The sequence below is a fragment of the Panicum virgatum genome, chromosome 3K, assembly GCF_016808335.1.
Source record: "Panicum virgatum strain AP13 chromosome 3K, P.virgatum_v5, whole genome shotgun sequence".
NCBI lineage: Eukaryota > Viridiplantae > Streptophyta > Magnoliopsida > Poales > Poaceae > Panicum > Panicum virgatum.
Genome location: NC_053138.1, coordinates 36,866,566 through 36,890,244, shown reverse-complemented (window position 1 = coordinate 36,890,244; position 23,679 = coordinate 36,866,566). Strand labels below are relative to the sequence as shown.

At 44.6% G+C, this 23,679-nt stretch overlaps 1 protein-coding gene and 2 long non-coding RNA genes across 9 annotated transcripts; 2 read left to right on the top strand and 1 right to left on the bottom strand.

Annotated features, from left to right (window-relative positions):
- The first annotated feature begins 1,347 nt into the window (after window positions 1–1,347).
- On the top strand, window positions 1,348–3,382 carry LOC120699134 (UDP-glucose flavonoid 3-O-glucosyltransferase 7-like). 3 transcript variants are annotated; one of them, XM_039983005.1, is made up of 2 exons: window positions 1,348–1,576; window positions 1,654–3,382. In XM_039983005.1, exon 2 carries the CDS (start codon window positions 1,774–1,776, stop codon window positions 3,256–3,258), a length of 1,485 nt encoding a protein of 494 aa, XP_039838939.1. In that variant the 5' UTR covers window positions 1,348–1,576; window positions 1,654–1,773; the 3' UTR covers window positions 3,259–3,382. The 3 variants fall into 3 exon arrangements, with proteins under 3 accessions (XP_039838939.1, XP_039838938.1, XP_039838937.1); XM_039983004.1 differs by having other exon boundaries at window positions 1,350–1,556; window positions 1,631–3,382; XM_039983003.1 differs by having other exon boundaries at window positions 1,354–1,576; window positions 1,651–3,382.
- A 4,900-nt stretch (window positions 3,383–8,282) lies between these two features.
- LOC120699133 lies at window positions 8,283–10,432 on the top strand. The gene is made up of 2 exons (XR_005685243.1): window positions 8,283–8,680; window positions 9,984–10,432. It is a non-coding gene; the product is annotated as an uncharacterized LOC120699133 (long non-coding RNA).
- Window positions 10,433–10,818: 386 nt separating this feature from the next.
- LOC120699132 lies at window positions 10,819–15,561 on the bottom strand. Of its 5 annotated transcripts, XR_005685239.1 has the most exons (6): window positions 15,402–15,561; window positions 15,206–15,294; window positions 14,464–14,556; window positions 14,310–14,385; window positions 12,500–14,237; window positions 10,819–11,245 (listed from the first exon to the last, which is right to left on the bottom strand). It is a non-coding gene; the product is annotated as an uncharacterized LOC120699132 (long non-coding RNA). The 5 variants fall into 5 exon arrangements; XR_005685238.1 differs by having other exon boundaries at window positions 15,206–15,546; XR_005685241.1 differs by having other exon boundaries at window positions 10,819–11,165; window positions 15,206–15,546.
- Between the last annotated feature and the right edge of the window lie 8,118 nt (window positions 15,562–23,679).

The window sequence follows — 23,679 nt, the reverse complement described above, 5'->3', positions numbered from 1 at the left end:
CGCCCCAATTTGTTTTCCTCCAAGTACTCTTTTTAATTAGTAGTCTATATCTTATATCTATCTATAAAAAGTTGAAACAATTAAATACAATTTTCACTAAGATTAGATCCACTCTACTCCTCACGTAGATCCCATTTGCCAGCTCAAATGTTTGACGAAAGAGAGTGTAGACCTATAAAATTGATAGAAGGAAAATGTTTCCCTCAAAATTTTATTTCTTTTTTCACCAATCAGTCTCATCTATCCACCATGTGTATCGACATGTTACTTTCCATTACTTGTAGACAATTGCTTTGCTGATTTTTGGTACCACATATTGCTTTCCATTGTTTGTACTCCCTCCTTCCCCGTTTATAAGGCATGGTGGAACATGACACGGTCTTCTAAACAACACTTTGACCATTTATTTATCATATATTATATCACTTTTGATTATAAACTTAATCATTGTAAACTATATTTGATTATGAATCCAATCATATGAAATTTGCATTATAAAAATAAAAATTAATAGTCAAATTATTGGTCAAAGATGAGAAGGTTTGAATCTTGATATACGTGTATGCCTTATAAACGGGGAAGGAGGGAGTAGACAACAAATTGGTTCCATGATTTTTGGTCAACATTACTTTTCCTTGCCATGCGTTGATTAACTTTACAAGATGTTGGTCTACATTAGTTTGCTTGTGCCATGCGTTGATTAGGCTTCCACCGTGCTAGTGCTCGTGCGTTTTGCCCTGGCCTCATCACCGTCATTTTTGCGATGCTGGCTTCCTTCGTGGCGCCATTGCCCGCCCTGCTCCCATGTGAATCCGTTATTGGGAACGGTGCTAGGTCTGCCGTTTGCCCTTCCCTCACGACGATATTAATTGTTCCAGTTTTGCGCTTCCAGCTTCCTTCGTGTGCTAGATCTACTCATTGCCCTTCCCTCTTGACGATGTTGCTCCAGTTTTGCGCGGCCGGCTGGACGCGATCAGCCCAGTTGCCCAATGCCTCGTTGTTCTGTTTGAGCCCTCCCACTAGGCAATCAGGCCTGACACGCCGTCGGACGTGGCAAGTGCAGCAACAGTAGGATTGAAGGCATTGATGTACTCAAGGTAATGTTCTTTCTGCCTTGATCGCCTGCTCGAATCACGATCCAGTCTCAACGGCAACCTCAAATTTTAGTATTATTGATGCAACTCAATTGTTTTAAATATAATTATTCATTAAATATGTGATATTTTTAAATATAATTATTCTTTAAACACGCGTCATAGTTTCAAAAGAAAAATGAAAGAAAAGAAAGGCAAAGATGGGTGATGGTCTGCTGGATCACGTGGCCAAATGGTCTATAACATGTATAGACACTGCAAGGAAATTAGAAATATCTTCAAAGTATGCGGTTGTGAGCAATCATGTCACAAGTCCTCTAGATTTGAGAGGTGCAATCCCATCCACCCAAATGCTCCATCTCAAGCTAGCCGGACCGCACTGGCTAATCTATTCGGCAGATCCCCGACGAGAAGGATACTGATGTCGTTGACCAAAGACGCTTCCTCAGCTCTATGTTACAAGTATGAAGCTATTGTCGACGGTATGTTTTCTTCGGATTCCCTGTTCTGTTCTTATTTTCGTTTCGATTCTCCAGATTCGTGTAAAATCGTGCAGCAGAGGATTCATATGGGCCGGTAACTTGTTCGACATCCCGGGCAAGTAAAGGAATAGATCCAATTTTGTCGCCGAAGACGCTTCGAGCTTTCAGAGAAGAAGGGTGCTGCCAAGCAATCATCCATGGCTTCCAACGATGAGCAACAGCCACTACATGTTCTCTTATTCCCGTTTGTCGCGCCGGGCCACCTCATTCCGGTCGCTGACATGGCCGCCCTCTTCGCCTCTCACGGCGTCAAGTGCACCATCCTCACCACCCCCGCGAACGCCGATGTCATCCGCTCAGCTGTCGACGGAGCCAACAACGCCGTCTGCAGCACCGGCGCCCCGGAGATCGACATCTCCACCGTCCCCTTCCCCGACGTCGGATCACTGGCGCCGGGCGTCGAGAGCGTCGTCGGAATTTCCTCTGAGGCCGATAGGTCCAGGTTGCTGGAAGCGGTCCGGCTGCTCCGCGAGCCGTTCGACCGCTTCCTGGCCGACCACCGCCCCGACGCCGTCGTGGCTGATAGCTTCTACCCGTGGACCACGGACACCGCTGCCGAGCATGGCGTCCCACGGCTATGTTTCCTTGGGACCAGCATGTTTGCCCGGGCCTGCAACGCCTCCTTGCTGTGCAGCAACACGTTGGAGTTGGAGGGGCTTCCTCCAGACGACCCCGATGCCATCGTGTCCCTGCCGGGTCTGCCGCACCGCGTCACGCTGAGGAGGGGCCAGGTGATGGACCCGAGGAAGAACGAGCTGGAGTGGAACTACGGGAAGCTCGTGAACGCCGCGGACCAGAGGAGCTACGGCGAGGTCTTCAACAGCTTCGCCGAGCTGGAGCCGGGCTATGCCGAGCACTACCGCACGGCGCTCGGCCGCCGCGTGTGGCTCGTGGGTCCGGTCGGGCACGCCAGCGATGTCTTGGCGGCGAGGGGCGGCGCCGGCGAGCTCTCGCTCGAGGCGGAAAGGTGCCTGCGGTGGCTCGACCAGAAGCCGGATGGCTCAGTTGTGTTCATCTCGTTCGGTACGCTGACTCGTTTCACGGCGGTGGAGCAGCGGGAGGTGGCCCGCGGCCTACAGCTATCCGGAAGGAATTTCGTCTGGGTCATGAGTGAATCAGAGGCCGAACCATCACAGTGGATGCCCGAAGGCTTTGCAGAACTCATTGATCCGAGAGAGCACGGCATCATTTTCTGGGGTTGGGCTCCACAGAGGCTCATCCTCGGCCACTCCGCAGTCGGTGGGTTCGTGACTCACTGTGGGTGGAACTCGGTGCTAGAGGCCGTGAGCGCTGGCGTGCCGCTGGTGACGTGGCCTCGGCACGGTGACCAGTTCTACAATGAAAAGCTCATCTTGGAGGTGCTCAAGATTGGGGTCAGTGTCGGTTCCAGGTTCTCCGCGACAAAGGTGGAGGTTCGTAGTGAGGTCATCAATGGTGAGAAGATCGCAGAAGGCATTGATAGAGTGATGGGTGATGACGAAGAAGCAGAAGCGGTAAGGAAGAAGGCTGTAGATCTTCGTGGAAAAGCCAGGAGCGCCATAGAGAAGGGAGGCTCTTCGTACGACGATCTTGATCAGCTGATTACTGAGTTGATGGCTCGCCGGAACTCTGTAAGTGTTTGAGGACTTCTATGGAAATCAGTTGGCTCGTTGAGTTGAACGGATGGGAGGTTTTAACCAATTGTATGGTGCTTCATGTTCTTATGACTCTGTCCCTTATTATATGAGTTATTCGTTATTCAAGAAACACTGGATATAGACGGTCACAAGGATATAATAATCCAAATTCAAACCAGCTAATGCAACTTACCATAAATAACAAATCGTCGATAACGGATTCTCATTTACAAGTCACCTATAGTAGCAAATTCGTGAAAACTTTTATTTCGATATATAGAGAGTACAGATGTTGATGCTCATATACCAGTCACCTATAACCCATCTCTATAAATACACGCAAGTAACCCACCTCTATGATAATGCAATTACAGAAGCTGTATCTTTTCAAATGCCATGTGCTCTCGGAATAATATTTGCCACTATCATTGTTTTCTGCAAGTACACGAACATTCGTGCCCTTTGGGACAAGCATTTTGAATCAATAGCTGAGGACTACCGTCATTTCATAGAAATTCCTCAAGTATTGAGCTGCTTGTCCTTAGAGACATTGCAGATATTGTCTCTTCCATGGGTAAAGATATTAGAAGTTATGGTCTGCTAACTCTACACACCAATATGATAAGAGAACTTATATATTCTATTTGGTGCCTTGCATTCTCATTAATGTTATTTTATTATTTATTATAGTAATCTCATTTAGAATTGTACTTTGTTTGGTAATTATAAAATTTTGCTTCAACAAATGAGACGACAAGAGATTATTATAAGGAACTAACCGAGGAAAAGAAAATTATCGTATTCGATGATGAAGACATTAAATTAGCTGAGTCACTCAATGCTGAGTAGATGGAGGGATTCAATGAACTTTTGATCAAGTTATCAACAATAAAGGGAAAGTCATTTTTGTGGATGGTCCTGGTAGGACAGGAAAGACATATCTTTATTGGGCCCTTTTGGCCAAAGTTCGATCCATAGATCACATCGCAGTAGGTACAGCTACATCTGGAATTACTGCATCTATCATGCTTGGTGGTCGTACAACTCATTCGAGGTTTAAAATCCCTATAAAATTCAGAGATAATTATATATTCAACTTTACCGGACAAAGTGGTACAGCTGCACTGCTACGTGAGGCATCATTGATTATATGGGATGAAGTTGCTATGACACGAAGACAAGCTGTAAAGACACTTGATAGATCGTAATGGGATATTACAGGATGTGATCTACCGTTTGGGGGCAAACTAATAATGTTTGGAGGGGATTTCAGAGAAGTGCTGCCTGTTGTTCCCAGAGGTACTAGAGCATAGATTTGTGATGCGACTTTACTCCGGTCCTACATATGGTATGATATCAAGATAATACGGTTGAAGAAGAACATGAGAGCCCAAAATGATGTGTTGTTCTCAGAATTTCTATTAAGAATTGGTGACGGAACAGAAAACACATTCCAAAATGAATATATATGTGCAACTACCAGATGATATTATGCTTGAGTATAATGATGATAAGTTGATTGACACGATCATTGATCACGTGTTCCCTGATCTAGTTGCAAACTCTACCTTAGTCAATTACATGCACGACCGTGCTATCCTATCAACAAGAAATGAGCATGTTCATAGTCTCAACGCGAGGATGATTGGAAAGTTTCATAGAAAAGAAAAGGTTTGCTATAGTCATGATTTGGTAGATGATGATTCAACTAATAACTATTCTCTTGATTTTCTGAACTCAATTACTCCAAATGGTCTTCCTCTGCATGAGCTTAAGATTAAGAAGAACTGTCTTGTCATACTCCTTCAAAATCGGGATCCCCATAATGGACTTTGCAATGAAACTCGACTGGTAGTAAAGGCATTTGGGGACAATGCAATTGATTGTAAAATTATAAATGGACAGCATGCTGGAATGCATGTTTTTATACCTAGGATACTCGTATCTCCATCAGAGGATATTTCACTACCTTTCAAGTTGAAGAGGAGAAAATTTCCAGTAAAGCTCAGTTTTGCAATGACTATAAACAAAGCTTAGGGTCAAACTATCCGGAATGTTGGGATTTATCTTCCAGAACTAATTTTCTCCCACAGACAACTATATGTTGCCTTATCCAGAGGTGTTTCGCGCTCTGCTATATGGATATTGGCCAAACCTAACAAAGATGTGGATCCCACTAGCAAAAGAACGAAAAATATTATTTTTAGGTATATTTTACAAACTTGAAAATAGAGCCATTCATACTTTAATGAAGGTATCTCACTTGATTTATACTATTTAATTTTAGTGCCAATGTTGTTGGTTTTCCCTGAGATGCTATGCTTTTGAAGGGACAGTCTGATATTTTTTTTGCTTCAATAGGTGCATTATGTAAAAGGGTAGTATGCCTGTGAAGTGCTACACGCATAATGTTATTATGGTTTGATAAAGATTTCTAACTTATTGCGCCCAAGATTGGTGTCTATTGCAATAAATGCTATTTTTTTTGATTGAATTGTGGTGCACATTAATAGATGCCTGTATGTGCAACACTGATAACAGGTTGATAGTTAATTAAAACAACATTAAAAGGATACTATGCCTGTGAAGTGCTACAGGCATAATATTATTATGGTTTGATGAAGCTTTCTAACTTAATTATGCCCAAATATCGGTATCTGTTGCAATGAATGATAATTTTTTTATTATTGGTATATGTAGCAATGAATGCTATTTTCCTTCAAACATTTTACCATATAAATATTTTGTACTTAATAATGAGATTTGATATTGTTCTTCAAACACCGTTCTAGTAGTTGCGTGAAAACTTTTATTTCAATAGAGAGTACAAACACTCATATACAAGTCACAGTCACCTATAACCCATCCTTATAAATACACACACGTAATCCATCTCTATGAGTACCTTCGAGAGACTGAGCCAGTGGATCCTCGAGATTGATGAAGTCAGCACAACCACATTGCTGTCGGTAGGCACATCACCTACCACCGAAAGAATAGCATCCGTTAAACTTTGGAATAAATTCAGAAAATTCTGCCTACTAAGCAACACTCAGTTTGCATCTGCATGAAACCTTACTATCACGTCAAATACAAAGTGATATTTTAAATTGAATATAGTGAACCGAATCTCACTAAAGTTCAGTTAAAAATTAATTTTTTCTGTTGAATTTAAAATTCAAAATGATATTTCAGATTTGTGTCATGAAGTAGTTTATAGAACCATATCTTTGCTATATTCTAAAATATATCGTAACATAAAGTAAGTCAAATTTGCTGTACACATGTTCAAAACTTCACTAACATGTGGCAGGGGAATTATATTGTAGGAACAATTTTGAGCAATCGCTAATATACTTCCCAATTTCATTTATTTGTCCATACTCCATAGCAGATAAGCACTCGTTAACCAAACAATATTCAAGAAAAAAAAGCATTATGAGATGACTATTTATACCTCTTTAAAACATGACATAACCACACTGTTCTATCTTCAAAGTATTTAATTAGGAGCAAGGAATGGAGAACTTCATTGATCACACCTTTTGTATCCTAAATGAATAAATATTGTGATAGATATTTCCCAAAGTCAAAGTGTAAATATATAGCAAACGTGAGAGTATAATTAGGCCCCCATTTAGTATGGATTTTTGAAATAGCTGCGAAACAATATGACAAGTGTGTTTTGCATAAAAAATGGGTGAAAATTTACTTTTTACTAAGTAATTTTGTCCGTGCATTCCTAGGGAAAAGTTGGTATAAGCATCACATATATATAGTCTGTGCCTTAATTTGTATGGATCTACATGATCAAGTCGTAAATGAATGTGTGGTCTGACTCACATACGTGATGAACTAAGGCCCACCTAGCTATCAATGACACAAGGCGGACCAAACCAAAAATTTATGTTATCAAACCAAAAATTCTAGTAGAAACCTTACTTGCTTTAGAAATAGGTAATACACACACATATATATATGTATATATATATGTTTATTTCTGTGCAAAATGAGAATTTTTCTATTTTTTTCTCCAAATTTCTTCGATCACCAATATAATTTTGATATACATATTCCCATTTATTTATCGCCAACCTCTGATTTTTTTATTTATTGATAATGTAAAAGCCATTGGCTACATACACGAGCGCAAAAGGCACATTTGATCTCGGAGTCCATCTCGATCGGAGCCCCGGCCACATGGAAACCGATTCCTCAGACTCACTGCCGTCGCCGTCTACCCGCGTTGGATGATGGTGAACTACCACAGCTACCGCATGCCCGCTGCCAATGCCGATGCCGATGCCAAGACGACCTCGGCAGCCTCCCACACCTCCGCCAGGCGGCTCTTCCGCGTATCCTTCCGCCTCACGGCGCTGCCGGCGTGCTCCATCTTCTACAACGACTGTGGGCGGGCAGCGACGACGTCGGGTCCGTCAAGGATCCCCAGATCGTCGCGGCCGACGGCGGCTGCCTCCTCCTGGAATCGTTCTCGGAGGTGGAGACACAACTTTTTGGTTAGCTGTTTCAGTCCATCTATGTAGCAATTAGTGGCTAGGAATTTCATTGCAGCCAGGCCCCTTTAGGACAAGAATTATATGACAGCACCGGATGCCAATGGATTCAAATAACTTGCACGAACATTGTGCCACCTGGGTATTCATATTGTAGTGAACAATTCTAACTTTGCCATTGTCATCCCAAATTCTTGTGGTCCGTTCATCACTATTCTAAACCATAGATTGAATATCACACTTGTCACTACACTACTACAGAAATTATTTTCAACACCGGTATTTTCACCGCCGATTCTTAAGAGACCGATAGTGAACCGCCGGTCATATAGTATTTCCGGTGGTGAAAATAATTTTCACCGCCAGCTCTAACCACGAGCTGGCGGTGAAAATATACTCCATTTTCCCTGCCGCCTATGGCTAGGGCCGCCTGTAAAAATCATTTACACAGCCGGCCCAGCAATCCACCATGCCCTGCGTGAAAGGCCTGGCGGTGAAAGCCTTTCAGATAAAGGCCCGACCAGCCGCAGGCTTCTTGGTCGCGCCCGGGTCTCTGCGCCCCCAACCACCGCGCCGCCCCAGACCTCCGCCAAGCTTCTCCACTCGCCCAGGTCTCCATGCCGCTCTGCCAGAGGTGCCCCGATTCCGTCGCCGGCCCTCCTACCCGACCTCCGCCTAGGCTTCCCCGCCGCCCAATCGCCCTGGCCTGTGCGCCTCCCTGCCAGAGGGCCCCCAATTCCGGCGACGCCCTCGACCTTCGTGCGGAGCGCGCGGCCCGACCGCCGCTGGCCCCCTCGCTCCTCCGACCCCCGACCGCCGCCGGCCCCCTTCTCCTCCTTCCCCGGCTGCCGCCGACCCCCTTCTCCTTCCCCGACCGGCGCCAGCCCCCTTCCCCAACTCGTCACCGGCCCCAGGTAAGCTCCCCACTTTATTTGGTTTCCTAAAGCAAATATATTCAATGCTTGTGATATCATCACTATATCTGTAAATCTATAGGGTGTATGTGTGTGCATTAGACATCTATGCTTATGTTGACCAGTTTGATGGGTGTAAAGAATACTAGGGTTGGCACAAATTGGCAGTAGTATCGATCTACTAAGATAATTGTCTTTGTGCCATCAGTATGGAAGTGGCTAGTTGCAATAAAGAAACAAAAGGATATCCTGCCTTGTAATTTTGATCGAAATTAATTTGCACACTTTATTATAAACCAGAGTGCTAGTCAATGTGCCAAGATGACTGAGGATTTGGTTTAGTTGGTCATTCAATTTGAATATCAACGAAGTAATCTGATATATAGTTAAACCTTTCCTGTTTCATGCCTTTCATCTTCCATTCCGAAAATGACAGCAAAACATTGATTTCTGCCTGATATTGTGTTTCGGAACAGTACATGATAATTGACATAAAGAAACTAAGCCAATGCCTAAAGCTTCCACTCCAGGAAAGAACTACCTTTCGCTAACATTAGTTTATCATGTGTGAAAAAAGTCAGGGGAAAAGTGTGAAACAAGTCGGGGGAAATGCTGCTTCATAGAGTTAAGTGTGGTACAGTTTAGCAAAATCGTTTCTGTTCAATTAAATCTCTTTCAGTGAGAAGTGTGGTAGTTAAGAAAATATAGTTTGCTACGAGATCTGGTCCTTGTATATATCATCTATGCTTATGTTGACCAGCTTTATAACTAATTTCTTTAGTGCTTGATTTTCCTCTTACTGCAGTCTCATTGCATCCATGATAGATTCATTGGTAATTCAGATGGCTGATGCTGCATTCCTTGGCTTCATTTAAGTCCAGTAACCGTGCTATTTTCTTGCTGAATTTTGACTTGGGGTAGCTACAACATATTCAATGCATGCTTTTGCAACATGGGAGGTCCTTAACCAGCTAGCTACCTTGCAACTAAAAGAAGTGTTGTTTAAATGAATCAGGAGTTAAAACATGCTAGATAGCTCAATCATATTCTGTTAATCCGTGTTGCTGTTAATATGCTGCTCTGTGTAGTTTCTTTTTCAAAATAGGTTTAAATTAAACTTGGTTGACCCATTGATTTATGTCTCTCTTAAATATTGATTGCACAAAAAACAGTAATGCAATATCCTGGGAAGCATACTACGCAGACTGAACCTATATACCAGTCTAATTAATTTGAACATTGTTCTAGGAAACCAATTGTTCTGTTGCAAAACTGAACCACACTTTTCTCCACTTTTTTGCAGATAGAGCCCACAGATATTGGAAACCTTCCTCCTAGGTTTGATTCAAGTACAAGCCACAGCGTGTAAGTGTTGGGAAGGCTTCTTTTGCTTTATGACTATTGACACAAAAATCAATACACTGGAATCTGAAGGCACCGTTCACCAAGTTTCAGAAAGTAGACCAAGCGTGCTAGTCAATTTGACCTGCAATTGACAAGAGATCGGTAAACATTAGATTTGAGAGTGTATTGGCTAGATTTCCGAATAACTCTCGCACAGGCGTATCGGCAAGCTCCGCCGATAAGGAAAATGACAAAAGGGTATTTAATGCAAAAAGCGCAAACGAGAGCAATATCGGCAGATCCTGTTGATATAGAAAAAGACAGATCGACCCGAACAGCTGATCGCGTGTATGTAACAGTATGAAAGCTACGAATGTGTAACTTAAATAAAACTACTCACTTTAAACATATCTAAATCGGCTTTATAATATTACTGTAATATTATCAAGATCACAGCCGATTACGTGCGTTTCAAGGTACATATATCTGATAAAAGCTAAAAATACAGAAAAACCTATAAATTTAGTAAATATCGATAAATTGTGAATAAATCTAGATGAGAAAATAGCGATGCGCTAGAGATCAAAGCCTAGACAAATTTGATAACTTTTGAATATATCTGAACGAAGCAATAACGATACGCCCGGAAGCTAAAGCTCAGATTTATTCGGTAAAATGAACACTTACCAGCAAATCAAGTCGCTCGAATGTGAGACGTCTTTGATCAGCTTGAAAGAACTCGCCGAAAAGAGAAAATAGCGAAGTCGCCGATAGAAAAGTAAATTACAAGAAAATTGTAAAGTGTTGTTGTATTGGATGTGTATCAATCTTTCTCGGTCTCATACAACTAGTATATATAGTCTAAGCTACTAGCCGATTACGGCAAACACATATCTTGACTAAAAAGTAAAAAGACTTCCTAAAACTAAATCGAATCACCAAATCTTAACCAAATCTAGAATATTCCTTCAAATCCATCGGCAATCAATACCATCGGCGGACTGCCATATCCCACGTACCAACATCGTTCAGATGGGAGTACTCTCTAAGCCCATCGGCTGCCATTTAATCGGCTGATTCCATACTGCATCCTCTTGCTTTCTTCTATCATCGGTGACTTCCTTTTCACTTTACCATTGATCTTGACACGCGTCAAAAAACAGTGTCAATAATGACTTGTTCATTTATGAGCCATTGCTACAACACAATATGTACTCTTACCTGAAAGAAAGAAGTGCAAAGTGTTGTTTATGAATCATTGCTGTTTTTGGTTGAACTTTGGGAAAACTTTTTTGTTCTGAGCTGGTTATATGAATCATTGCTGTTTATGGTCGAACTATATCTGCAGTGCACCACTTGTGCTTAATGCAAATTTCCTACTGTAAACATGGATTCTAAAAATCATATTGATCATTGAAATGTGGTTTAATATTATGGAATAACTGCTCCTCTGCAAAGGGTTATCACTGCCAGCCCCTAACATGGGCCGGCGGTGATAATCTTATTTTCACTGCCGGCCCGTATTATGGACCGGTGGTGATAACCTCATTTTACACGGGCCGGCGGTGATAACCTATTTTCACTGTCAGTTCAAAAACCGGTGGTGAAAATAGGTATTATCACCGCCATATTTCACCGCCGGCACCTAAACCGTCGGTGAAAATAGATCTAGGGCCGGTGGTGAAAATGAATCTTTAGTAGTGCTAGCAACAATGACCTCATGTTGGAAAATGTAAAACATTGTATGTGTATAAACATCCCTTGCCTGACTCTCGATGCTCCAAGGTGTTTCTAGAGTAGGTAGTGACTGAAGGCTGGTGTTGTCATTCAACAACTCCAATTGGTGTTGTTCCTCTAGAGCTGTCTCAAATCTAATCCAAAATTCAAGTAAATGCAGCCTTTGATTCACAAAATGTCTAAAAATTGCATTTTCACTCTCCGACCTTGATGTAGTCCTAAGTATACCACCAAGGGAGAAATCCATGAAATAGGCAGGAATCCTAGAGCTACGCATCTGAAATTTATCTCTCAGCCATGGATTGTTTTCTAGCCCAAACTTAGTATAGAGGCCCATCTTTCCTCAAACTCATCTGGACTCTTTGAACCCCAAATACATGCCATGAACTGCCCCATGAAATCATCATTTCTAGTTAAATCATGGCCAATTCGTTCTGGTAACTTGTTAAGAATGTGCCACATGCACAATCTATGTATTGTGCCCAGGCCTGGGCATTCGGTTCCAACCAAACCGATAAGTTCGGTTCTTCAGTTTTCAGAGAAGTTTGGTTCTTCGAAAATAGGGACGGATCAGTTCTTTTCAAGATCAAGAACCGAGCAACTTTGGTTTCGGTTAGTTTCGTTTCGGTTTTGACCGAACTAACCGAGGCTGTCCCAACACACGTTCAGAAGATGAGAAGAAGAAGAAACTGGACGGAGGCCCCTTCAGCCCCGTTGGTCGCTGGAGGGAGGCTACACCTGTAGGGGGCTGCCGCCGCGTGCCGGTCGCCTTCCTTGCAGCTGCAGGGGAGAGCCTCGCCGCTGCTGCTTGCCTGCTGGGGAGAGCCGCAACGCTGCAGTGGATGCACCGCCGCCACCCCGTCCCCCGCACTCCCACGTCCGCGCCATGCTTCCGCAGCGACGCCGCCCCGCCGGGAGGGAGGGAGGATGACGATGGCCGGGCATGGCGCCACCACGCCGAGAGGGAGGAGATGGAGGCCGGTCAATGGGTCAGTCACTGGTGCGCAGAGGTCGAGGGGCACTGGGAGAGGAGGGTGAGGCAGGGGCTAGGGGGCGCTGGGAGGAGGGAGCGGAGCGGAGCGCCGGTGCTAGCCACCGGTAGGCGCGAGCGGCGCTGGGAAGTGGGAGCAGGCAAGTGGAGCTGGGGAGGCGGCGGGATGGGGATTGGGTGGGGGTGGAGACGTGGGTTAGGGTTAGAATTCTTGCTAGATGGGCCGCCGGCTTGGGCTATTGGGCTTCGTGGGATTAATTTGCATATGGCTTCGGTTCTTCGATTTAACCGAGTAAAAAACCAAACCGAACCGAAGATTTCGGTTCCTGAGAATAGGGAACCGAAATGGAAACAAAATTCTCAGTTTCGATTTGGTTCGGCTCCGATTCTCGGTTTTTTCAGTTCGGTTCTCGGTTCTCAGTTTTTTCGTGCCCAGGGCGAATTGTGCCTGGCAAAATAGCTCTAATAGCAGCCCTCATGCTAAGATCTTCATCAGTTATGATGAGTTTTGGTGCAGCCCCTTTCATTTCCTTTAAAAAGGTCTCGTACACCCATATGTACGACTCAATCTTTTCATTTGGTATAAATGCAGCTGCAAATGTAACACATGATTTGTGGTGGTTTACTCCTGTAAAAGGGGTGAACACTAGTCCATACCGGTTTGATCAATATGTCGAGTCGAAGGAGACAACATCACCAAAAAGTGAATAGTTCTTCCTACAGGTACCATCTGACCAAAAAACATGTGTTAACCTCTGCTTATCGTCCAATTTATATTCAAAGAAGAAGGATGCATTCAACCGTTGCTTCTCTTTCATGATGTCAATCAAAACCTGACCATCCCCATGGCATATTGCTAGCTTGAAAAGTCTCTATCATAATTTTTTAAGGTCCTGCTTCGTGCATCCAATATTTTCGTGCTCCCCTCCCCCCATCTCTACACTTAGAAGTCGAAATGCTGCTGAAGTGCCAAGAAGTGCTTTGTGACATGAAAATAATGTGCTCTTCAGTTCAGCACTCACTTCCCTATTTGATCTAAGCAAATGCCATTTCCTTGGTGAGGCAAGTTCGTGAGTATGAGTTTTAACAAACCGAACGACCTCATATTTACCATCAGATCGCCTCTTGAATTGACTCATTGCCTTGCAACCGACCCTAGTAATCTTCAATTTTCTTTTAGGCTTCTGATCAACTTGCTCATTCTCCTTTTTATTATTCTTTCTCCAGCCTTCCTTTGAGCAAACAAATTTCTTCAACTTCACTACATCACCATCTTTGTGTTGCGTCCATGAACAAACTGAAAAGCCAACATGATGAGCATATGCTTTGTAGAATGACTTGCCTTGTTCCCAGCTATCAAATATCATGCCCACTGATGAGGGTTGCAAAGTAGTGTCACATTCAGGCTCATAGATATTTGATAGAATCTCAAAGCATTGGTCAATATCCCACTATTGAATGTCGTGCAAGTAATGTGTTTAATCCCTGGATGAGCATTGGTCATCATAAATAAGTGCACAATAGAATCTCACTGATTAAAAAGTACATGATACTTACACAATATGGCATATCACATTGCCCGTTAGGAGTTTCATAGCCATCTCCATCATGTTCATCAAACCCTTCCTTGAATCTAAGAAGAATGACAACACAAAGTCCTAAGTGACATTGTCCAACCGAAACAAATCAAACCATAGTTCTAATATCTTACCTGCAATTCGCTGCTTGCATCATCCTCAATTTGTACAGCAGTTGTTGACCCAAAACTTTGTACTGTACTAGCCATTTGATCAATATCCCACTACTGTGATAAAAAAAGATTAAACACATTACTTGCACGACATTCAAACAGTTTGACTAGCACAAGAGATTACGATGTGATATGAAATTCAATAAGTACTGCAAGAGTAAGCGAATTGCATCTCTAATATGATTTGCACCACGACTGTTCTAAATTTGCTTACTTCTATTTCTTAGCACTATTGATCAGACAAATAAACCCACCATACAAGTAGCACATATGTACAACATTACAGAGCAATGATAATCTTCTCGAATAAGTTTCCTTTATCCACCAACAATGCACAAAGGGAGGTATGTTTGACCACTTTTTTTTATGCAAAATAATGTATAATTTAACACATGTATGTGCATATTCAAACCCTAGCACAGAATAAAAATTGTGGTAAATGATACATTGAAATCGTGCAATATATTCTAGCAATATAGTTGTGCTAAGAAGAAACGAACATCCCACTTTAATAACCAAGCAATTTTATGTAACAAAGTTAAATTCTGGATACATACGTTGGCTCATGACAAGATTGAAAGCATCAGAACAAAAACAAAAATCCCTTTGCTGCCATAAAATTAATGAGCAACTTCCATTAAACTTTGAACTCGGTTTGGCACAGCAGGAGGGGAAGCCGGGAAGGGAAGGGGGGCTGGCACACCTGTTCGATGCTCATCGCCGGAGGAGGCTTAGACGAAGACTCGGCAAAGGGCGGCGCCGCTTCTCTGGTCGTCGCTGCTGGTTGAGAGGCTACAGAGATAGCAAGCAGGTGAACAGGAGGTTGGGGAGTACTGGAATTGATGTTGGACCTGAAGAAGGGATAGGTAGTAGCTGAAATTGCAGCAGAAATTTCTCACAGGCTGGCTCCGGTGGAGATCGTCGTTCCCCTAACAGATGAGAGAGAGAGAGTAACTGATGGTCCAGAAGCTGATCGAACTCACTAGAGGAGGGACCTGCAATCGTAATGTGTACTACTTTAGGGAGCTAACCAAAAAATCTGCTATCTCCATCAGAGGCCTTATCTATAAAGTTTAAAAGGAAATGGACTTGTCAGATCTCATTCGTCCATATCTCTAAAAATGATTCGCGCAACAAAAGATCGGCGGCGAGCGTGGCCACGTCGCCCGCTTTTCGCGGCCGTCGGATCGGACGCACGCACGGTCCAAATCGGGCGAACTCCAACCATTTTGCAAAAATACCCTTGATCTTCGTTGAAATCAACCCGCAGTCCCTCTTCCACTTCCTCTTCCCCTTTCTCTTCCTGGACATCGACATCGCCGCCGGCGCCCCCCACGCCGGCGCTAACGGTGCAGGCCCCTGCTTGGGCCGCCGGATCGACGCCGGATTCGCGCACCAAATCGAGGCCAACCAGCATGCCATGTCCACATGTTTTTTCTGGCAGTCCGATCGGGCGCACGCTCGGCGCCGCCGCTCTCCGCCGCGCGGCGCACGCTCGTCAGTGCCATCACGCCTCCTCCCCATCCTCGGCCGGCCGAGCCGGTCACCAAGGGCCGACGGCTCCGCCAGTGGCATCGTATCCCGCACAAGCAGCAGCACCACAAAGGGGTCCCGGCGAGCCCCGGGCCCGCCGACGCCGTGAACAGCGCTGGCGCATGTGAGGACTTGGCGGCACCGCTCCACAAGCGTCGTTACGGCCTGGCTAACTCGCCCACGGGGAAGCAGGATGCGCCCGTCGCCAGCGGGGAAGAGGTGGGGGCGCAGGCGGCGAGCCCTCCATCCAATCTTTCTTCACCTCCGTGCTCTGCGGATCTTGAACCAGCGCGAGGACGAGGACGAGGACGAGATGGCCACGCGCAACCGCAACGCTGCCGCCGCCGCTCCGTCGCTTCACCATCACAACCGAGGTGAGCCCATGGATCTCCTGAGTTCTTGGTTGCTCCCTGTTGACAGCAAAATTTGGCATATGCTGAGGTCGACCGGTCTGACCGGTCGGGCCGACCGGTCTGACCGGTCGGGCCGACCGGTCAGACCGGTCAGGTTTGTACAGTCCGAGTGGAATTAGGTTTTTTGTAAAGAGTCCTCATGTAATCCTACTCGTGAAGGGGTACGTCTACCCCGGCCTATAAATATAAAGGCTAAGGCCGATTGAGGTTATTCCCAATCGAATCAATACAAAAATCACATTACTTTTATCTCTCAAACCCTAGCCTTTTTCAACCCTAGATTGCTTTCTTCCTTCGTCCCGGCGGCGTTTGAAGACATTCTGAGTGGCCTGCCGACCTCAGAACAACCCTACGATCACGAGCTCCAACGGGGTCCCTCCCGAGCTCGCTGTTCTAGGTTTACAGCGAGTCCCTGCTTGCACCGGTCAGACCGATCGGCTGTACCGGTCAGACCGGTCCGCCCAGGGTTTCGCGGGTGTTGATCGTTTTGACGATCGTTCGCGCGTTCTAGCGCATTCGAGTATGTTGGCGCGATTCTGTGTCAACATACTTTTTGGCGACTCCGCTGGGGACAGATTAATCTGGTTTTAAAACCGATCTGATCTACTCCCTGAAGAAGATGGGCTCTTCAGAAATCATCAAGGAAAACATCATCACGGCTACCATGGAGGAGCTCACCGAGGAGGAACGCAAGGCCTACCTTCTTGTGGAGGAGCACGTCAAGGCACAATTCTTGAAGGGCTTCAAGAAGGATCGTGGTGGCCTCGTCAAAAGGGTGGAGGAGTTCGTGCTGCCGTCTCTCAAGCTTAACCAGGATAAGATTGAAGAGATCCCCAATGTAAGCCTTTCTCCATCTAATATGTTTGATAGGATGTCATCTTTAATGGATCAGAAGATTATTGCTGCACAAGCTGCCACAGGTGACATGTTAGTTAAATTGAGTAGTGATGTTGATGCGCTTAAAGGTAAACAACCTATGTCAGATCCTAACTCATCAGATCCGAGTTCGGCTGCCCCTGAGTTCACATCTGAACCACTCTATGGTATGCCGCCGAACTTGTTTTCAGGGCAAACCCCGCCACCATCGACCGTGCACATAGCACCGGTCGGACCGGTCCCACAGACCGGTCAGACCGGTACGACCGGTCAGACCGGTTACCAGACCGGTCTGACCGGTTACTCAGTGACGTCGCCGACGCCTCTCGAGACAATTCCAGGTTCGACTGCTCCTAGCCGAACTAATGAATTGTCACTTTATACACCGCCCCGCACTACTGCTGTAGCGGGGGTATCACAGGGATCTGGACCTAATCAAGGACCGATCCCAACTTCATTACAGATGATGGCGCATGGAAATCCTAATGCACACCAGTTTTCTGAGTTCTATACCAGCCAGCACTATCAAGCCGATCTTCTTAAGTTCAAAGAGGATCTGGCAAATGCGATTAAGAATAAGCTTGGGGTGGATATGGGTACTACACGTTTATATCAAAAACCTTATCCCGTTGAGTTTGATTTCACTCCTTTTCCTGCTGGTTGGCGTATTCCTGAGATTACTAAATTTAATGGTGATGATTCTCGTACAACTTGGGAACACGTTAGTCAATATGTATTGCAGTTAGGGGAAGCTGGTTTTAATGATGCTTTACGTGTGCGTTTGTTTTCTTTATCTTTGACTAGAACAGCTTTCTCTTGGTTTTCTTTATTTGCTCCTAACTCTATTCGCAATTGGGCTCAATTGGAGCGTAAATTTCATAATCACTTCTTTAGTGGGGAAACCAAAGCGAAATTGTTGGATTTAACATCGATTAGGCAAGGACGTGATGAATCTTCTTCGGATTATTTCAAAAGATTTAAAGAGATTAAAAATCGGTGTTTTAGTTTGATAATTTCCGAAAAAGATTTGGCGGATTTGGCATTTAATGGTTTATGTTCTTATTTGAAAGAGAAACTTGAGGGCTTTGAATATCATACCGTGAATTTCTTGCAAGTCAAAGTCATGAGTTTAGAATTTAAACTTAAAAATGCCAAAGATACTTTCAAGCCTCATCGGTCCAACACACACATTCTTGATCATGATTCGGATGGTTCGGACGATGATAGTAAGGAAGTATATGCCGCCGAATTTGTTTGGCCGTCAAAGGCTAAACCCGGTTCGGTTCCGTCTCTCAAGCCGATTCAAAAGAATCGGCAGGAGGAGCCGAAATTTACTTTTGATGTTTCTAAGTGTGATCGGATTTTTGATGAATTTCTTAAGAATGGTAACATCCGATTATCGCATGGTATTCCATCTCCCGACGAGCTTAAACGACATGCATATTGTAAGTGGCATAACTCTACATCTCATGCTACTAATGATTGTAATGTTTTTTGTCGACAGGTACAATCGGCCATTAATGAAGGACGATTGGTACTTTCTGAGATGCAGATTGACAAAGCTCCTTTCCCTGTTCATACGCTGGAATTGAACAATCCAAAGGTGCTCATTCGGCCGGAACAAGCCGAAGGAGCCAAGGGAAAGCATGTTGTCATCGGTGATCCAAGACCGATGAACACAAGTGACAAGATCCTTGCTCGTGAAGTTGTCAAAGAGAAAACTGATGATGGCAAGGATACTTTGAAGATCATTGTCAGAAATCCCAGACTCGGGGGGCAAGGAAGTTCACCAGAAAATCGGTCTGCTGATCAGACACGACTGGTCAGACCGGTGTCTGCGACCGGTCAGACCGGTCCGACCGGTCAGACCGGTTCTTCCAACCGGTCAGACCGCCCTGGTGACCGTCCCCGGACCTTCAAGCCGAAACGTCCGGAAGTGGGTACTTGGAAGACCAACGAAGTGAAGGTGCAGGGAAGAACTGCTAATCAAAAGCCCACCTTCAACCAGTTGTTGAACAAGTATACAAAGGCCGTTCAAAACGATCGGCCGTTAAAAAAGAGACCGCGTTCACCACCGCGTCAAGATCATCCAGCGTCCCCAAGGAGGGAATCCAGCAGGCGCAGAGGGGATGTTGTCACGTTATATCCTCCTCAGAAGATGTATGCTACCATGCCGTGGATGCCACCGGCTTCAAATGCAACAAATCCGGCATGGGAGCATGGGGGGATATGGATGCAGTGTTTCCCAATGCCTTATCCTCCACATTATCAAGGGGAAAGCTCCAGGATGCCAGTGCATGACCGATTGGGACCACGCCAATCCGGTCCAGGGCAGCAGGTTGCACCGGTCAGACCGGTACACACTGACCGGTCAGACCGGTCTCATCAGAAGCCGGGTCAAGCTCCTGTTCCAAGGTTTGAGCATCGCGTCAAAGAAAAGAGAGGGGAGCAGAAGACCGTGGTTGATTCAGAAAATCCCAAAGCCGATGTTATTCAAATCGGTAAAATCGAAGTGCCCATAAGAGATACGGGCAAGAAACCGATGGATATAGATGCATCGGTTGACGTTCCTTCGCAAAAGCCGGTCATAGCCAACGATCATGAGGCTGGTAGAAGCGAAAGCATAGCAGATAAGTACCATCAGCCTAGATGGTGCCCTTCGGGATTAACTCATACTCAAAAAAGGAAATTGCAGCGTCTCCGCAACAAAGAAAGGAAGGAACAGGAGAAGGAGAAGATGAGGGATGAGGGATTCAATAGATACAGGCCTATGTTCCCTCAAAGCAGGATGTGGAAAGCTAAGGCAGCTGACCAGCCAGACAGACCGGTCGGACCGCCACAGCCGACCGGTCAGACCGGTCATGTGGACCGGTCAGACCGCTCTGACCAACCGGTCAGACCGGTCGAGCCCAGTGCAGAGGCAACAGCCGAATTGGTGCCGCCCATTTCGGTTCCTTCTGTTGATGAGGCCCCAACAGTTCCTCCGACAGCTGAAGACGAGGAGTTGGTAGACTATGAAGTGTCTCCAGAGCGCACCAATATGGAGATCAATGTGGTGCACTTATCTTCGGATTACTTCGTGGTTCCGGAGGAGGATTTGGCTCATCTTCAGTTCGGACCCCGTGAAGCTGTGTTCCAGAAGCCAATCGAAAAGGACAATCATTTGAAGGCTCTTTATATGAGGGGACACATCAACGGGAAGCCGGTGACTCGCATGCTAATAGATGGTGGGGCCATTGTAAATCTTATGCCCTACTCGCTGTACAAGAAGCTCGGTGGCCAAGACGAAGACCTGATCAAGACGAACATGACTGTCAGTGGTGTTGGAGGGAGCGAGCCCCTTAGCGCCAAAGGAGTTGCTTCCATGGAGCTCACCATTGGAAGTAAGATGCTTGCTACAGCTTTCTTCGTCGCGGAAGTGCAAGGTAATTACAATTTGATTCTTGGGAGGGATTGGATTCATGCAAATCAGTGTGTTCCTTCTACCTTGCATCAGTTTCTTGTTCAGTGGATCGGCGATGAGGTTGAGATTGTCCATGGGGACACTTCATCCTTTGTTGCTTTAGCTGATTCGGATTCCATTAGTGCACACGACAACATCAAGTGTTTATCGGGCGTGGACCTGTCCGATTATGATTTGATCAGTTGCACTAAGGATGGTTTTGTTTCTGCTGTGCTAAAGCCGATGAATAATCGACTAAATCATTTAATGTAAATCAGATGAGTACAACAGAAATTTCAGAAGAGACCGGTCAGACCGCCCGTGCCGACCGGTCAGACCGGTCCTGTCCCGTTCGGTGCACAGGGCTGACCGGTCAGACCGGACGTCCCTACCGGTCAGACCGGCCCAACGCAGAGTGGCTGCAGCAGAGGCTAGATCAATATCGGGCGCGCACGAACGATATGTGTGAAGCCATTGAAGATTCTGATGATCTAGATAAGCTGGGTCAAGGGTTTACATCGGCCGATCCTTTAGAAAAGGTAGACATTGGTGATGGAACTATTCCTAGGCCGACTTTTGTAAACAAAAATTTATCGGCTGAATATAAAGCCGATTTGGTTAATTTATTGAAGGAATATGTTGATTGTTTTGCTTGGGAGTATCATGAAATGTCTGGTTTGAGTCGTGATCTTGTTGAGCATCGTTTACCAATTAAAGCCGGTTTTAGACCATATAAACAATCAGTTAGGCGTTTCAATCCCATTATTTATGACCGAATTAAAACTGAAATTAATCGTTTACTTGATGCTGGATTTATTCGGTCTTGTCGTTATGCTGATTGGATCTCTAATATTGTGCCCGTTGAGAAAAAGGATTCGGGAAAAATTAGAGTATGCATTGATTTTAGAGATCTTAATAAAGCTACTCCCAAGGATGACTATCCTATGCCTATAGCTGATATGTTGATTAATGAGGCTTCCGGACATCGTATCATTAGTTTTCTTGATGGTAACGCCGGTTACAATCAAATATTTATGGCCGAAGAAGATATATCTAAAACGGCCTTTAGATGTCCAGGATTTGTCGGTTTGTTTGAGTGGGTGGTTATGACTTTCGGTTTGAAAAATGCGGGTGCTACTTATCAAAGAGCTATGAATTTAATCTTTCATGATTTGATTGGTGTCATCTTGGAAGTGTACATTGATGATATTGTCTTTAAATCAACTGGTTTAGATCATCATTTAGCCGATTTGAGACTTGCTCTTGAGAGGATGCGCCGGTATGGTTTGAAAATGAATCCACTCAAATGTGCTTTTGGTGTATCGGCTGGAAAGTTTCTTGGCTTCATTATTCATGAGAAGGGAATAGAGATTTATCCTAAGAGAGTTGAAGCCATGAAGAAGGTTGAAGCCCCAACATGCAAGAAGGATTTACAGAAATTCTTGGGCAAGGTAAATTTCTTGAGGAGATTTATATCTAACTTGTCCGGGAAGATCGATGCTTTTACTCCTATTCTTCGGTTAAAAAATGAAACCGAATTTACTTGGGGGGCAAAACAGCAAGAAGCATTTGAGAAGATCAAGATTTATTTGTCTTCACCACCCATACTCAAAGCGCCTAGGAGAGGAGTGCCTTTCAGACTTTATGTGGCTGCTGAAGACAAGGTTATTGGAGCTGTTTTGACTCAAGAGACCGAAGGGAAGGAATATATTGTTACATATTTAAGCCGACGACTTATTGATGCGGAAACAAGGTATACATTTATTGAGAAGTTATGTTTGTCTCTTTATTATGCTTGTACCAAGTTGAGACATTATCTATTATCTAGTACTTGCATAGTAGTATGTCAAACCGATGTGATCAAACATATGTTACAGAAACCGATTTTGAGTGGTAGAATCGGTAAGTGGGCTTATGCTTTGGTTGAGTATGATTTGGCTTGTGAACCTTTAAATTCTATGAGGGGCCAAATTGTAGTGGATTTTATTGTTGAGCATCGGATTAATGATAAGCATGATTTAGAAGTCGGCTATATTACTTGCACACCGTGGAAGTTATACTTTGATGGATCGGTTTGTGATGATGGTCAAGGGATTGGTGCTGTTCTTATTTCTCCGAATGGTGCTGTTTTTGAATTTTCAAACCGATTGGAAGAAGAGTGCACAAACAACCAAGTTGAATATGAGGCTCTTCTATTTGGCTTGGAATTCTTGCAATCCATGGGCGTGAAGCATGTTGAAGCCTTTGGGGATTCTCTTCTGGTGGTGCAGCAAATATCTAAGGTATGCCAGTGTTATAATGGTTTTCTAAATGCATATCTTCATAAATGCCTTGATATTATTTCCTCCTTCGATGAATTTATTATTAAACATATACTGAGGGAAGAAAATGAAAAGGCAAATGCTCTGGCTCAGCAAGCATCTGGTTATAATGTTACAAAAAAAGATTTCAACATTCGCAAGCCAATGCAAACGAAAGCCGAGTTTCTGGTTCTGGACACACCGGTCCGACCGGTCGGCGATACCGGTCTGACCAGTCCAGAGACCGGTCTGACTGGTGTTGCAGCTGTTAATTCTGATTCAACCAAAAAAGATGATTCAATCGTTTCGGCCGAAGCCCAGGATTGGAGGGTTCCTCTTATGTCGTATTTGAGAGATCCTGGTCGTGGCGCAGAGAGAAATATTCGGCGTTTGGCTTTCAAGTATGTTTTAATTGACGACGAACTTTATCGTCGAACTGTCGAAGATTTGCTCCTCAAATGTTTAGACTCGGATCAGGCCCGGATTGCTATGGGTGAGGTTCATGAAGGTATTTGTGGTACTCATCAATCGGCTCCTAAGATAAAGTGGTTACTTAGAAGAGCCGGTTTTTATTGGCCCACCATGCTATCCGATTGTTTCAAGTACTATAAAG